Source organism: Haliaeetus leucocephalus, unplaced genomic scaffold (assembly GCF_000737465.1).
Source record: "Haliaeetus leucocephalus isolate CR32 unplaced genomic scaffold, Haliaeetus_leucocephalus-4.0 Scaffold536, whole genome shotgun sequence".
Classification (NCBI taxonomy): domain Eukaryota; kingdom Metazoa; phylum Chordata; class Aves; order Accipitriformes; family Accipitridae; genus Haliaeetus; species Haliaeetus leucocephalus.
Window position 1 is genome coordinate 5,985,240 of NW_010972972.1, and position 14,929 is coordinate 6,000,168.

Sequence of the window (14,929 nt, forward strand, 5' to 3'; positions counted from 1 at the left end):
GGTGCATGGATGCGTCATGTTTGGACACGTGTGCGCCCAGCAGAACCCGGCACCTGCGGGGTCTGGACCGCGATTGCCGTGGCAACGGTGTCTCCATCCTCATCCTCAGCTCGCCACCCCCAGGCTTCGCTGGATCGTGGGGAGGGGGGGATGCTCCCATGCGGAAAGGGTGATGGGGGGGCTGGAGCCATCGCTGCCCCCCCCCCCCATGCTGATTTACACCGCGGAGGCGTCGGCTGGTGGAGAAATGCCCCAATTCCCATCGCGGCGGGGGCTGATCCCGAGGATGCTGAGCATCTCGGGAGAGGCAGGATGAGGCCGGGGTGCGGCGGGGGTGTCCCCCATCTGCTGATGGAGACCGAAGCAGCATCAGCCCCACGGGGGAGAGGCTTTGCTGGGGTAAGGGATGCAGTGGGGTGCATCCTGCTCGTGCCTGGGTACCACTTCGCCCTGCCAGGATGGTGCGTTACCCCCACCTCCTGCTTATCCCAGCAGGAATTTTCCCCCGCCAGAATAATACCGCTGCTGTACTGGTGGAAAAAATCCCCTTACCAACAGTTGGGCCTCATGCTGCATCTCCCCACTGCTGCAAATCTCCAGCTGCCGGTGCTGAGCCTGTTGGCCTCACCGATCTGGCCTTTTGCTTCAGTCCCGAGCTGGGATGGCTCCGGAAAATGCCGGGAGCATCATATTGAGGCAGGGAACTACAAGGTGTGCGAGGGTTGGGGAGCGGAGGGGGGGGGGGGGGGAGGCGCTCTGTACCCCTAAAGTCCATCCTCTGGCGGGTGCCCTTCAGCCCATAATTACAATAAATTAATCCGGCAGTGAGAGTGTTAATAAACCTTCAGGCTGTAATGAATTGGGGAGGTCTCAGCCAGTGTCCCCGAGGACTCCAGCATCACTGTTTTTTGGGGGGGGGCATATTTCCTGGGGGGACTTGGACCCGTCACTGTAATATTTGGCTCTAGAGAGCAGTTTCCTCCTTGCTTGGCTGAAAAGGCCAGTAGCAGCTTGGTGGGAGAGTGGGGAAACTGAGGCACGGTTCGTTCTCAAGCACCGAGCAGGATCTGGCCAGGATCCCTCCCCATTGCTCCCTGGGGGAGACGGTGGCCTTCATCCATGGTGAGGATGGTTGGGCTAAAGCTTCGTCCTGTGGTTGCAGAGCAGCTTCGCAGCAGACGTATCCCCACTGGGAGCAGTGGGGGGGGGGACAGCCCCACGTGGCCGGGGGACATGGGCTCATCCCACAAGGACATGGGGGACACAGAGGTTCGGTGGCTCCAGCAGCCCCCCATAGAGGCAGTGGGTCAGGGGAACCTGCTCCCAGCGTGCTGTGGTGGTCAGGTGAGACATCTCTGCACGCAGGACCTTTGGAGGATCCTTTTCCTTGGGGCCTTTGGGGCATCCCTGCACCCACAGCGTTTGGGGTGTCCAAATGTGTCTTAGGGGTGTCCGAGCATCCAGGATCTTTGGGGTGTCCCTGCACCCACAGTTTGGGGTGTCTCTGCACCAAGGACCTTTGGACAGTCTCCATGAACAGGACCATTGCAGTCTCCATACCCAGCACCTTGGAGCATCTCCTTTCGTAGGGCTGGTGGAGGGTCTCAGCACCCAAAACGTTTGGGGTGTCTCACATCCAGGGTCTCTGGAGAGTCTATGCATGCAAAACTTTTGGGGTATCTCTGCACCTAGTGTCACTGGAGCACCACTGCATGCAAAACTTTTGGGGTATCTCTGAACCCAGGGCCCTTGGAGCATTTCTAGACCCAAAACTTCTGGGGTGTCTCACACCCAGAGACTCTGGAGCATATCCACACACAAAACTTTTGGGGTATCTCTTCCCTCAAGGTCTCTGGAGCATCTCTGCACCCAAAACTTGTGGGGCATCTCTTCACCCAGGGCTTTCGGAGCACCTCCATGTGCAAAACTTTTGAGGTGTCTCTGCACCCAAGGCCCTTGCAGCATCTCTGCACCCAAAACGTTTGGGGTGTCACTGTACCCAGCACCTTTGTAGTACTTCCACACCCAAAACTTTTGGGGTATCACTGCACAAAGGGCCTTTGGAGCATCCGTGCACCCAAAACTTTTGGGGTGTCTCACACCCTGGGCTCTGGAGCATCTCACCCCCAGGCTGAGCTGCAGGGACGTCCCCCAGGGTGCTGCATGCGAGGGGGGTCTTTGAGCCCCACAAGCAAGAAGACCCCAACCCATCCGCTTCCCAAAGCTGTCGGACCATCCCACCCCACCACCTCCCCGTGCCCCCCACCACCCCATTAATCCCCCTCCTGCGGGGCCACAGCCCAGTGCCGGGGTGCCCAGGGTGCCGGGCGGGAGGCGAATTCCTACGGGACTGCTCCGAGTGGAGCCGCCGGAGAGACGGAGGGCTCCGGGACCGACCCATGTAGGGCTGTGAGATCCAGGGCGGGCTCCTGACGCGGCCGCGGAGGAAACCAGGCGTCTCTGTGCGCTCGGTGTCATGTACTTCCTAATCCTCCCGGATTCCTCCATCGGGGTGGAGAGGGAGCGGAGGGGAGCTGGACGCCAGCCGGGCTCCTCCGGCGTTCAGCCTCCCCGGCAAGCCCCTGCGCCGGCACCGACACCGACACCCGCCACGTAGCTCCCCTCCGTCGTGTCACCCTAAAACTCATCTTGTCTTTCTTTCCACCCGGGCAGGACATGAGGAAACACGTCATCATGACGCTGCTGGACACGGAACAGTCCTACGTGGAGTCCTTGCGCACCTTGATGCAGGTAACGCGGCACAGCCAGGAACGTGACACCCCAAACCATGTCACGGCGTGACCGTCCCTTGCTTGTCACCATCCCCGGGACCCCAAGTCAGACCCCCAGCTGTGGGTGCTCTACCAGCACCGATGTGGCGTGGGGGTGGATTGGGGACGGGTGGCAGTGGGGATGTTGGGGACAGTGGGACCGGAGGTGGGAGCAGCATGGCAATAGCATCAAGAACAGGTTGTGGGGGTGACTTCTCTCCCCCCAGATCAAGCCCATAATATTCCTGGTGGGTTGTCACCTGGCAGGTATCGTTTCCCCGAGCCCCTTCCCTCACTTGCTCCCCAAAAGCTCTTCCTCATGTTGCACCCCATCTCCTGGGCCATTGCAGATGGCCATCCCATGATGGGGGACCCCTTACACCCCCCGTTCCCATGTCCCCCCATTTTGTGCTCAGCGTCATCACCTGCAGCCATGGGCCAAGGGTTTTCCTTGGTCCTTTTTTTACTGAGCTGGTTCCAATAACCCCCCTGGAGCAGCCTGGCCGGAGGGTCCACCCCACGTTTCAGATGTTAATGAAGGTGTTTCGGAAGGTTAATGGTGGTCAACGCCCTGGAGACCAGGTCACATGGTGTAGGTGTGGGTTGTCCAACCACATCGCTGCAGGTGGAAATGCCAAAAAAATCAGAGCTCTGCAGTGCCTGTAGGACATCTGCTGGGCATGTCCATGAGGGCATGGGGCACCCAACATCCCAACACCCAGCCAGGCTTTTCCCATAAATCCCCTGCAAAGATGCCCCCATGGTGGGCCCAGATGTGCTCTGCCAGATGTTGCTGCAGGAGGGAGGGACCATTCGAGGCTGCTCCTAGTGCAGATGTTGGCTTGGAGGGGTGAGAGGACCCTGGCTCTGGGACTTCTTTTGGGGAAAGCCGAATGGAGTTCGGGGTCGGGTGGTGTCCCTGCTGGTCTCAGCATGGACAGAGGCTGTCCCATGGGCTGTGCCCTCCTCTGAGGTGGGACTGGAGGCTGGTTGAAGAGGACAGCCATGCTAGGGCTCACTGGTTCCTCACTGGAGGGACTGGTTGGACACAGATGGGAGCCACGGGGTGTTAGTGCCTGAGCTCTTGTCCATGGGACGTGTCTTGGCACAGTGCAACCTAGGGGACATGGTTTTCTGGGGGGCTGGTCACAGGGCTCTAGGTGCCCCCAGGTCCCCATCTGAGCAGTGACAAGGTGCTTGGATCCGTGACGTGGCCCGGTGGCACAGAGCATGGTGGGAGAAGGACCACCTTGGAGCATCATCTTCCAGCCAAGCCAGATGGTGCATGGGCAAGCCCTGCCTGCTCTCCCTCTATGCCAAGGCGGGGGCTGTCTCTGTGCTCTTCTTCCCCATCTGGTCCTTGCTCCCCCAGTTTTGTGGTGGGTGGGATGCATGGCACAGCCCAGCCCAGCTCCTGCTGGAGGTGTTGGCCACCGTAGCACAAATGAAGTGGGTTAGGAGCTTCAAGAAGGATTTAGCCCTTCTAACTTGGGTCTCCACGAGCTACCCATCATCAGCTTGAGGAACCTCATCCTTGGCGGATGACTCCTCCTTCGCCAGCTTGGATGGAGATGTCCGAAGCTGCTCGAGGTGGGTCCTGTCCTCACTGCTCCATGGTCCTCCCAACATCCTGAAGGACGCCAGCACCCCATACCAGTCAGACTGAGGAGGCGGCAAGGCTTAAGAAGACCTTCCTCATCCTGCATCCCTTGCAAATCCAGCTTTCCCATTCCCAGGAGCACAGCTCCTCTCCGCAACTCTGCCCCACAGTGGGAGGAAAGGGATTTCATGGCAGAGCCACCCACCCAGCCTTGCAGAGGACCTGCTTTTCCTCCTGGCCCTGAGCATCACTCGTCGGCCATTGCCCAAGAGAGGCTGCTGGGCGAAGTGGTCCAGGACTTGATCCAGTGCATCCACCCTGCTGACTCCAGCCCCTCCCCATCCCAAACACCCTAAATCCCACCAGGAACGTACCAGCTTTTGGATCCCAGTGTCGTGCTGCCATGGTTTTTCAGCTAGGTCAGGCTCTGTACCAGATGGAGGTGGCCAAGGCTCATGACAGCAAAGCTTTGGAGCCTCTCAAGGCTGTGGCTGGGGGACAGAGGACGCCGTGCTTTGGGGGTTCCTCGTGCAGACCCGTTCCACTCCCCACACTGCCATGGGGATGCACTGGGTGGGATGGGACTCAGGGAGGCTGGGGTCCAAAACCTGCTGGGACCCAGCACTGTCTGGTCCTTCTGGTGGGTCCCACAACCCAACGTTCACCAGGGGAACCCCCTGCTGCAGGATGCCACCGATCCCCGTATTTACACGGGTTGAAAAATTCATACTGGGAGGGGGTGGGAAAAGAAATCTATGGGGTCTCCGATGCCTTTGCTTCCCTGCAGGGTTACATGAAGCCGCTGAAGCAGCCGGAGAACTCGCTGCTGTGCGACCCGTCGCTGGTGGACGAGATCTTCGACCAGATCCCTGAGCTGCTGGAGCACCACGAGCAGTTCCTGGAGCAGATCCACGACTGTGTGCAGAACTGGCATGAGAAGCAGAAAGTGGGCGACCTCCTCGTGCAGTCGGTAGGTCCTCACTACCGGGGTGGATTTCCCCCCCGGGGGAACCCAGGCATGCCCGCTCTCCGGCACGGCCCCATCGGGAGAAATTTCGGAGCAGGAGGCAAGGGAGTGATTAAGGGACAGGCCAAACGCGCCTGCGATGGAGAACAGGAGACGATCTCCAGGCCCGCGGTCTGCTTAGCGTAACGGCGGGGCGTTGCGGCGACCAGCTGGGTCTGCAGCTCGGCGTTTCTGCCTCGGGAGCAGAAATGTCAGGGCTGAAAAATCGAAGGGGGCGGGCGGCGGGTGAGCCCTCCCCATGCCAGCCCAGAGCCAGGATTAACCCTTGGGGCAGCTTCTCTCAGGCGTGCCCAGGAGGTCCATGCTGGACCTATCCCCTTTTCCCCCCCTTCCAGTTCTCCAAGGATGTGCTGGTGAACATCTACTCCGCCTACATCGATAACTTCCTCAACGCCAAGGATGCTGTCAGGATCGCCAAGGAAGCCCGGCCGGCGTTCATGAAGTTCCTGGAGGTGGGTCCTGGTTCCTCCCTCCCCATAGATGCTGGCCAAGGTCCAGAGTCACTTGCAAAGCTGCTGGTGGGGCAGGGTGGGGTTAATGGGAGTAAACTGGTAACCTATGGTCAGAATGGGATTTTTCGCCCCCCCCCCTTCTTCTTGGTTTTATTGCAAAGAGGCTAGGTTGGGGTGAACCAGAGTCACTCCGGATGGTGTAAAAAGGAGTCACCCCAACCCTAAACGGGTGTTGCTCCAGGTCCATGGGCTGGTGGGGTGCTGGGTCCCTGCTGTGTCCCACCTAATGGGGCCATCCTTGTCCCCCACCGGTGTTTTGCAGCAAAGCATGCGGGAGAACAAGGAGAAGCAGGCTCTGTCCGACCTGATGATCAAGCCGGTGCAGAGGATCCCACGATACGAGCTGCTGGTGAAGGTGGGTGCGGGCAGCCAGGTGCAGGCAGGAGGCCATCTGTGCCGTGCAGGCAGCGGGTGAGACCATGGTGCCTCCTCACCTCCACGGGATGGGAGCTTTTAGGGGTCCCACGTCTCTCCTGGCCCCTTCTCCCATCCCTTGACACAAAGCTGGTGTCCCCAGGCGTGCACGTGGCTCTGCCCTCCTGGGGATGATCACCCTGAGGACTGTCACCCCGCTGACCCCCCCAGCATGTCCCTACGGGTTTGCAGTCCCCTTCCCCTCTACCTTTCTGCTGGGAGGTTGGACATTGCGGTGCCATTTTGGGACCGGTCATGCTGCCACCCCTTCTGTGCCTCAGTTTCCCTGTGCCAAGGTCACTCTCCCTGGCGCTGAGGCTGGTGGGGATGCGCTTTTGTAGAATCACAGGATGGTTTGGGTTGGAAGGGACCTTCAAAGGTCATCTAGTGCAACCCTCCTGCCACGAGCAGGGACATCTTCCACTAGATCAGGTTGCTCAAAGCCCCATCCAACCTCACCTTGAACACTTCAGGTGATGAATTTCGGGAGTCCGTGCAAGGTGATGATGTGCTCTCGGGAGCTGGTGGCTTCTTTAGAGGTGGCAAAGACCAGGCTGGCGGTGGCCAAAGCTCAAGGCTTGGTCTCTTTGCAAAACCTTTCCTGCACGGGGCTGGTTTCCATCCCCAGAAGCCAGAGCAGCGCAGTAGGGGCTTTCGCTTGGGGGGTGTCACGGCACGGCCGATGCCCAGGCTTCACCTGTGGTGACATCCCGACTGTGTCCCCGTGGTAGGACCTGCTGAAGCACACGCCAGAGGACCACCCCGACCACCCTTTCCTCATCGACGCCCAGCGCAACATCAAGCAAGTGGCTGAGAGGATCAACAAGGGCATGAAGAGTGCGGAGGAGGTGGAGAGGAACGCCCGGATCGTGCAGGAGATTGAGTCCCACATCGAAGGGATGGAGGACGTACGTACAGGGATCTTACACGGGGTCGGTCTTTCCTTCCTCCCAAATTGGCACCATTTCTGCTCTTTCTGAGTCACCCTAGGCTGTGCCCTTTGTTTTCTCCTCTGGGTCCTGCTTTCCCCATCATCACTTGGCCTTGGTGGGCTCCTGGGAGTTTGGGAAGGGGCTGGGGTGCCAGTTCTGAGCCGGGGGGCCGCAGGGACAGGGACAATGCCCCCCCACCGGGGCTCCCCGCTCACAAGCCTCCTTGTCCCCACAGCTCCAGGCCCCGCTCCGTAGGTTCCTGCGCCAGGAGATGGTCGTGGAAGTGGTAAGAGCGGGGTGGTCCCTTGTCACCATCAGGGCCATGGGACCGCACACCAGATGGGGCAGTGGGAGGCTGTGATTGCGGGTCGTGGGATGCCTGTGTGCCCATGGAAGGCTACAGATGGCTGGCTGGAAGCTGCATCCAGGGAAGTTCAGATTGGATGTTAGGAAAAGGTTCTTCACGGAGAGGGTGGTTGGTGCCTGGAACAGGGTCCCCAGGGAAGTGGTCAGGGCACCACGGCTGTCAGAGTTCAAGGGGTGTCTGGACGATGCTCTTAGCCATATAGTTTAGTATTAGGTAGTCCTGCAAGGAGCAGGGAGTTGGACTCGATGATCCTTATGGGTCCCTTCCAACTCGAGATAGTCTATGATTCTATAAGGATGGAAGGATGGATGGATGGATGGAAGGTTGGACAGATGGATGGATTGGTGGACAGAAGGATGGATGGATGGATGGATGGAAAAAACAGACAGATGGAAGGTGCATGGAAGGATGGATGAAGGGTTGGATGGAAGAATGGATGAATGGATGGATCAATGACAGATCGATGGGGACAATATAAAATTCCCCAAGTGCAGGGGAAGATAAGATGGGTTTGGGAGCAGGCAGGAGGCAGGGAGATTGCACAGCAGCCCCAGGCCAGGTGGAGACCGCGGGGGTCCTGATGAGCCCATGCCTGATGTTCCCACGGCCCTGGTGCTTCCCTGAGAGTGGGACCCCATGGCTTTGCCTGCACGGCCATGGCACCCATATCCCCTTCCACCCTTGCGAGGATCCATCCCACCCCGCAGCCTTCCTATGCCAAGGCCGTGCGTGGGGAAACTGAGGCAGGGACCGCTCCCAGTGCCGGCAGCTGGGGGGCCGGACGTTAACCCCTTGGTGTCTCCCACCACTCCGCAGAAGGCGGTGGGTGGGAAGAAGGACCGTTCCTTCTTCCTCTTCACGGACCTGCTGGTGTGCACCACGTTGAAGCGCAAGTCGGGCTCCCTCCGCCGCAGCTCCATGAGCCTGTGAGTACCACCTGGGGGGCACCCACCAGGATTAACCCATGGCGTTAGGGATGTCCTCGCTGGCTGGGCTGGCTTTAGGGTGCTGGGGCCATGGGTGCAGCCCAGCCATCCCCCCCCAACCTGACAGGTATACGGCGGCCAGCGTGATTGACACCGCCAGCAAGTACAAACTGCTCTGGAAGCTGCCACTGGAGGACGTGGACATCGTCAAAGGTCTGTCACTGCCTGCTGGAGTGTCCCATCCCACACCACCCCAAAAGCCATCGTTCACCCCTGGCTGGTGGGGAGAAGGTTCCCCTGCACTGTGCTGGGCAGGAAGGGGTTAATGCCACCCACCTATCCCCACACAGGTGCCTCTCAAGCCACCAACCGGGAGAGCATCCAGAAAAGCATCTGCCGCCTGGATGAAGACCTCAGCACATTGGGGCAAGTCAGCAAGCTGTCGGAGACCCTCAGCTTCCCCCACCAGGTATGGGGATGATGGCCCTGATGCTGTCCCCTGGCCGGACACATTCCCCGTAGGACCGACCGGGGTGTCCTCAGTGGGAGGGGGAACCCGTGGAAGGGCTGGTGGCCATGAGAATCCTCTAAGGGCCCAGATGCCACCAGCCCCAAAGCCACAATGGGGTTGGGGCAGCCTCTGAAGGATGCTTGGAGATGGATGGGAGCATCATCATGCCCATGGCTGGTGGTGGCCTGTCCCCAAGAGCTGAAGCGTTGTCCCCGTCCCCAGAGCCTGGACGACGTGATCAAGGACCTGATGGCCGCCATCCACCGGGAGCTGGCGGAGAAGCAATCCCTGTCCTTCAGCATGGCCTTCCCCCCCAACAAGGTAGAGCTCAGCACTACCAAAGCCGACGGCACCGAGTCCTTCATCTTTGAGTTTCCCAACCCCGACGCCCGGCTCGGCTTTGAGCAAGCCTTCGAGGACGCCAAGAAAAAGCTGGGTAACATCAGGGAGCGGGGAGGTGGATGCGGGTGGTGGGCTCAGCATCACAACCCTGCTTTGGTAGACCCCTTTCCTCCATCACTTCATCTTCCAATTTGATTTTCCCAGCTTCCAGCAAAAACTGCCTGGACCCGGAGTTCCTCAAGGCCATCCCCATCATGAAGACACGGAGCGGGATGCAGGTGCTTGGAGGCTGGGTTCAAGCATCCCACAGGAGCTGTGGTCCTCTCCATCCCGGTGGGCTTACCGCTGGATGCCGAGAGCTCCTGCGTCATTCCCGAATGACCCAACTCTTCCCATCTTTTGCTCCCTTGCAGTTTTCTTGTGCTTCTCCCAGCCACGGCAGCCCGGAAAGCTCCCACGAGGTTTGGGTTTGCAACAGCGATGGTTACGTGGGGCAGGTTTGTTTGCTCAGCATCCGTAAGGAGCCCACGGTGGAGGCGTGCATCGCCGTCTGCTCTGCCAGGATCCTCTGCATCGCCTCCGTGCCCGGTCTCAAGCGGGCATATAGGTAGGACATTCCCACCGGCACCGCGAAGCCGGCGGGCACGGGGCGATGCTGGAGCTGCTTCTTTCCCCCCTCCCCTCGTCGCGGCAGGGAGCGTGCCGAGCCGGTGGGCAGCCCCCCCTCGGAGCCGATGCCGGCGCAGCCGGAGGATGCGGGGCCGCAGCCGTGCCTGCACATCTCCATCTCGGGTTCGTCGCTGGAGCTCTCGGAGCCCGTCGACGGCAGCAACAGGGAGCTGGTGCCCTTTGATAGCGATGACACGGATGACGAGTCCTCGCCCAGTCCCTCGGGGACGCTGCAGAGCCAAGCCAGCCACTCCACCATCTCCTCCAGCTTCGGCAGTGAGTCCTCCCCTGCCCCTGCTTAGCGAAAAAAACACTTTTTTGCCCCCAAATGACATGCAGCTCCGTTGTTTTGGCTGCTCTGCCTTGCATTCCTTGGGGGAATCTGCAGGTGGAGGCTTTTGAGGCAAGGAAGTCCTGGGAAAAGAGATGTTGGGGGGCATCAGCCCAACACCATGGTGCTGGGATGGGGCTGGCGGCTTTGGGTGAAACCTGGTGGGTTTAGGGGCTCAGCGTCCCTATATCCTCCCCCGGGCTTGGCATCGCAAGGGGACCCATGGTCTCTTCCCCATCACTTTGGTGGGTGTCGGGTGGTCCTGGTCTGACCCATTCCTTCCTCCTCCTCCTCCTCCTCCGCAGACGAAGAGATCTCAAGCTGCAAGGAGGCAACGGCAGAGACGACGAGCTCAGAGGAAGAGCAAGAACCCGGCTTCATGCCCATCACCGGCACCTACAGCCAAAACCGGCACGGCGAGAGCCCCACTGACGGGCGAGCCCTGCGCCGCTCCAGCCGCGGCTCCTTCACCCGGGGCAGCCTCGAGGACCTCCTCAGCCTTGACCCTGAAGCCCATCAGAGCTCCATGTGGTTGGGCACCGAGGATGGCTGGTACGTCCCCAGGATGGGGGGACACATACGTGGGGTGGACCCCCATCCCAGGCGAGCCTCAAGCTTTGCTCTTCTCCCCCAGCATCCATGTGTACCAGTCCTCGGACAACATCCGTAACAGGAAGAACAGCATGAAGATGCAACACGCTGCTGCTGTCATGTGCATCTTGTAAGTGTGAAGGGGGATTTTCAGCTCTGCGATGTCCCTAGCAGGGTGGTTTGGGGTGGCTGAGCAGGGCTCTGCAGCCGGTTGTCAAAGGGTTTTTCTCCCCGCAGGTACCTGGATAACCAGGTTTTTGTGTCGTTGGCCAACGGGGAGCTTGTTGTCTACCAGCGGGAGGCAGGTGAGGCCGGATCGGGGACATCAAAAGGCACTGGCAGGGTTAAATGCAGCCCCAAAGTGGTGGCTGTTGGGTGGGTGGTTTGGGCAGCCCCCAAGGGAGGGATGCTGGTGACTACCCTGCCTCCACGGGAATGGAAGGGACGTCCCTCGAGGGATGCTGGAGACCCCAAAATCGGAGCCGGGTGGAGGTGTGCATCCTCCTCCTGGTCCCTGCCTGCCGCTGGCATCCCTTGGGGACATCAGCTCATCTCCCGTCTAACGGGGGACCTGAAGACGGGCATGTCCAGCCACTGCATCCCTTCAGCCGGGTTTTTTTGGGGGATGCCTTAACGACCCGCCCCACTCCCACCACCCTCACAGGCCGCTTCTGGGACCCCCAAAACTCCAAGTCCCTGTCCCTGGGCTCGCCGGGGAGCCCCATCACCAAGATGGTGGCGGTGGCGGGGAAGCTCTGGTGCGGCTGCCAAAACCGAGTCATCATCCTCAACACCACCACGTTGGCGCAAGAGGTACCGCGGGCGATGGCAGGAGGTCGGGGGGGGACAGCGATGGGCATCGGTGGCATCACTGGTGGCATCTCTATGTCTCTGTCACCCACAGCACACGCTCCAGGTGGGACAGGACAGTGGGCGCAGCGTCACCTGCATGGTGAGCGCGGGGACCGGCGTGTGGGTCGCGCTGCAGAGCAGCGCCCAGGTCCGGCTTTACCATGCCACCAGCTACGAGCAGTTGGCTGAAGCTGATATCACCCCCCCGGTACACAAGATGCTTGCCGGTAAGTCCCACCGGTGGCAGGTCACCGGTGGGTGCCCATCGCTGTCTCCAGTGGGTACCCGTGCCCATCGTCCACCTTGAAAATGAGATGTCCTGCAGCATCAGCGCCGGGATATTTAATATCTCCTGCATCCCGGCCAGCTTCGGGGAAGGAAACTGATTTGTCGCGCTCATGGGGTTCATCCTCGGTGTTAGGCAGCTGCATAACCCCACGGGGTAATAGGGCAGCCCCTGGGCAGATGGATAATCCCATGGAAAAACAGGGAATCCCAAGTGGCTGCGTAATCCCACACAGAAATTGGGCAGCACCTGGGCATCAGCATAATCCCTCAGGGTGCTAGGGCATCCCCCGGGTGGCTTCATAATCCCCCGCAGGAATAAGGCACCCCTGGGCATGTCTATAATCCCATGCAGAAACAAGGCAACCCCTGGGCATCAGCATAATCCAACAGGGTAATAGGGAATCCCATGAATGGCTTCATAATCCCACGCAGGAATGGGGCAGCCCCTGGGCGGCTGCATAATCCCACATGGAAATAGGGCAGCCCCTGGGCATCTTCATAATCCCACATGGAAATAGGGCAGCCCCTGGGCATCTTCATAATCCCATGCAGAAATAGGGCAGCCTCTGGGTATCTGCATAATCCCATAACGAGGCAGCCCGATCTGACAGCACCCCGGGGCGCCTTATACCAGCCAGGGGGGTTGTGGGGTCCCTTCCCCGTGTCCCATGTGCCACAGGCAGCCCCGGGAATGGAGACTGGTGGCATCGGCGGGGTTCACAACCCCGTGCCAATCAGGGTAAAAAGCTGACGGCGGGGATGCTCGACAGGCTCGGATGCCATTATCCGGCAGCACAAGGCAGCCTGCCTGCGGATCACGGCTCTCCTGGTGTGCAAGGACTTGCTGTGGATCGGGACCAGCGCCGGCGTCGTGCTGACCCTCGCCGTCTCGGCCAAGGCGGCCCCGGCGTTGGTGGGGCTCTCCCAGGGTCACACCGGCCACGTCCGCTTCCTCACCGCCATCGAGCTGCCCGACGGTTTCGACGTCCTCTTCCCATTGCCGAGGGAGATGGGTAGGTGGGATGATGGGGGGGGGGGAACACGACGATCCTGACCCGTTCCAGGAGGAGTGGATGTTTTTTTACGGGGCTGGGAATGCCATCCCGCTGGCAGATAACTGGGAATAGCCTTGAAATGCGGTCACCGGAGTCCCTGCTCCATCCTTGCCATGTTAAAATTAAGGTGGGGGGAAATTGGGTGCTACCCCCTCCTCCAAGGCTTGGGGGATTGCTTGAGTGACCCCAAATTTCCCTGGGAGACACTAATTCCCAGGGGGAAAAGCCAATGGAAAGCCATGTGCTGAGTCTTGGCCAAACTGGCCCCAAAGTTGGGGTGGGATGGGGAGGAGGTGATTTGGGAGGGGAGGAGATAGTAATTTGGGGGTGGGAGTGGCTAATGTGGGTGGGAGGGGCTATTTGGGGATGGGAGGGGAGTTTTGGGGGGTCAAAATGTGGCACCTGGGAAAGTGGTGGTGATGGTGGGAGGATGCTGGTGGGAGGATGCTGGGATAGTGCTGGTGGGAGGATGCTGGTGAGATGCTGCTGGTGCTGGGATGATGCTGGTGGGGTGATGCTGGGATGATGCTGGTGGTGAGATGATGCTGGGATGATGCTGGGATGACACTGGTGGGATGATGCTGGAATGATGCTGGTGGGATGCTGGTGGGAGGACACCGGGATGATGCTGGTGGGAGGACACCGGTATGCTGCTGGGATGCTGCTGGGGAACAGGGGAGCCCAGGGGGGGTGATCTGACAGCGTGCTGGGGTTCTGCACTTGGCAGGGGCCGAGAAGGCGAGCGAGGCAGAGAAGCGAGACCCGTCGCGGCCCCGCGCCCCCGCCCTCACCCTCTCCAAACCCAAGATGCTGGTGATCAGCGGGGGGGACGGCTACGAGGATTTCCGCTTGACCAGCAGCAGCGAGACGGTGGGCCGGGACGACAGCACCAACCACCTCCTTCTCTGGAGAGCGTGAACGGCCGTGGCCCCCCCCGGGGCCATCCCGGCGAGGAAAGGGGGGTGCTGGCCCCCCTATTTGCAGAGGGGGGGGGTCCTGACACCCTCCCCCCTCCCCGTCACCCCCCACCCCAGCGCCTCTCATCTCCAACCCGGCTGCTCTCTGTGTGCTCGGGGTTGGGGGGGATGAGCCCCGGTCCCTCCGCCGTCCCCCCGGCCATCGCACCGGACTGGGGGGGGGACCCAACACACACACCGCTTTCGGGGCGCGGAGAAGATGGGGAGGGGGGATGCGTTCGCTTGGGAAGGCGCTAACGAAGGAGGAAGGCGTTAACGAGCATCCCTGGGGACCGGCCGGAGGATGCCCTACAGCCAGGAACCTGCCTCGCTCTCCGGTTTTTGTGTGTGCCTGCTTTGGGGTGGAGGGGGGGGTGTCACGGCGCTGTCACCCCCCTTTCCCCCGGGACCCCCGGCCACACCGCGGGACCACCCCAGGGACAATACGCCCGCGGTGTCCCCCCCGCCCCGGGCCTCCCGCTAACCCGCTCGCTCCATCGCCAGCACCCAGATAGCTCTGTTTGTTTGTTCGTTTGTTTTAAATATATATATATTATATATATATAAACATCCTTATTTATTTGGGGGGGGTCAGGGGGGGGTCAGGCGCATCATCACGTCACTGCGGGATTAAAACCTTCCCGGTTCGTCGCCCCGAGGCAGAGCTCGACCCCACTGATGGAGCTGGGGGATACTGGTGGAGGGGGGAGCTGATGGGGGGGGGAAATTGGGGTGTCCCCCACCCATCTCTGTGATTCCCGTGGGATTTCACAGCCTGGGGAGTG

The 14,929-nt window shown here is 60.5% G+C and overlaps 1 protein-coding gene across 1 annotated transcript in view; it reads left to right on the forward strand.

The window, feature by feature from the left end:
- The window catches only part of ARHGEF17 (Rho guanine nucleotide exchange factor (GEF) 17), a 36,015-nt gene extending 21,909 nt beyond the window's left edge, over window positions 1-14,106 (forward strand). Inside the window, exons 5-24 of the mRNA XM_010576750.1 lie at window positions 2,674-2,751; window positions 5,159-5,341; window positions 5,734-5,850; window positions 6,173-6,265; window positions 7,056-7,232; window positions 7,492-7,542; window positions 8,440-8,549; window positions 8,677-8,762; window positions 8,900-9,018; window positions 9,283-9,496; window positions 9,607-9,680; window positions 9,816-10,009; window positions 10,097-10,347; window positions 10,708-10,954; window positions 11,037-11,123; window positions 11,231-11,298; window positions 11,658-11,806; window positions 11,898-12,072; window positions 12,904-13,146; window positions 13,916-14,106. Coding sequence (XP_010575052.1) covers window positions 2,674-2,751; window positions 5,159-5,341; window positions 5,734-5,850; window positions 6,173-6,265; window positions 7,056-7,232; window positions 7,492-7,542; window positions 8,440-8,549; window positions 8,677-8,762; window positions 8,900-9,018; window positions 9,283-9,496; window positions 9,607-9,680; window positions 9,816-10,009; window positions 10,097-10,347; window positions 10,708-10,954; window positions 11,037-11,123; window positions 11,231-11,298; window positions 11,658-11,806; window positions 11,898-12,072; window positions 12,904-13,146; window positions 13,916-14,106 — 2,907 coding nt within the window. The remainder of the gene's footprint in view (window positions 1-2,673; window positions 2,752-5,158; window positions 5,342-5,733; window positions 5,851-6,172; window positions 6,266-7,055; window positions 7,233-7,491; window positions 7,543-8,439; window positions 8,550-8,676; window positions 8,763-8,899; window positions 9,019-9,282; window positions 9,497-9,606; window positions 9,681-9,815; window positions 10,010-10,096; window positions 10,348-10,707; window positions 10,955-11,036; window positions 11,124-11,230; window positions 11,299-11,657; window positions 11,807-11,897; window positions 12,073-12,903; window positions 13,147-13,915) is intronic.
- The last annotated feature ends 823 nt before the right edge of the window (window positions 14,107-14,929 follow it).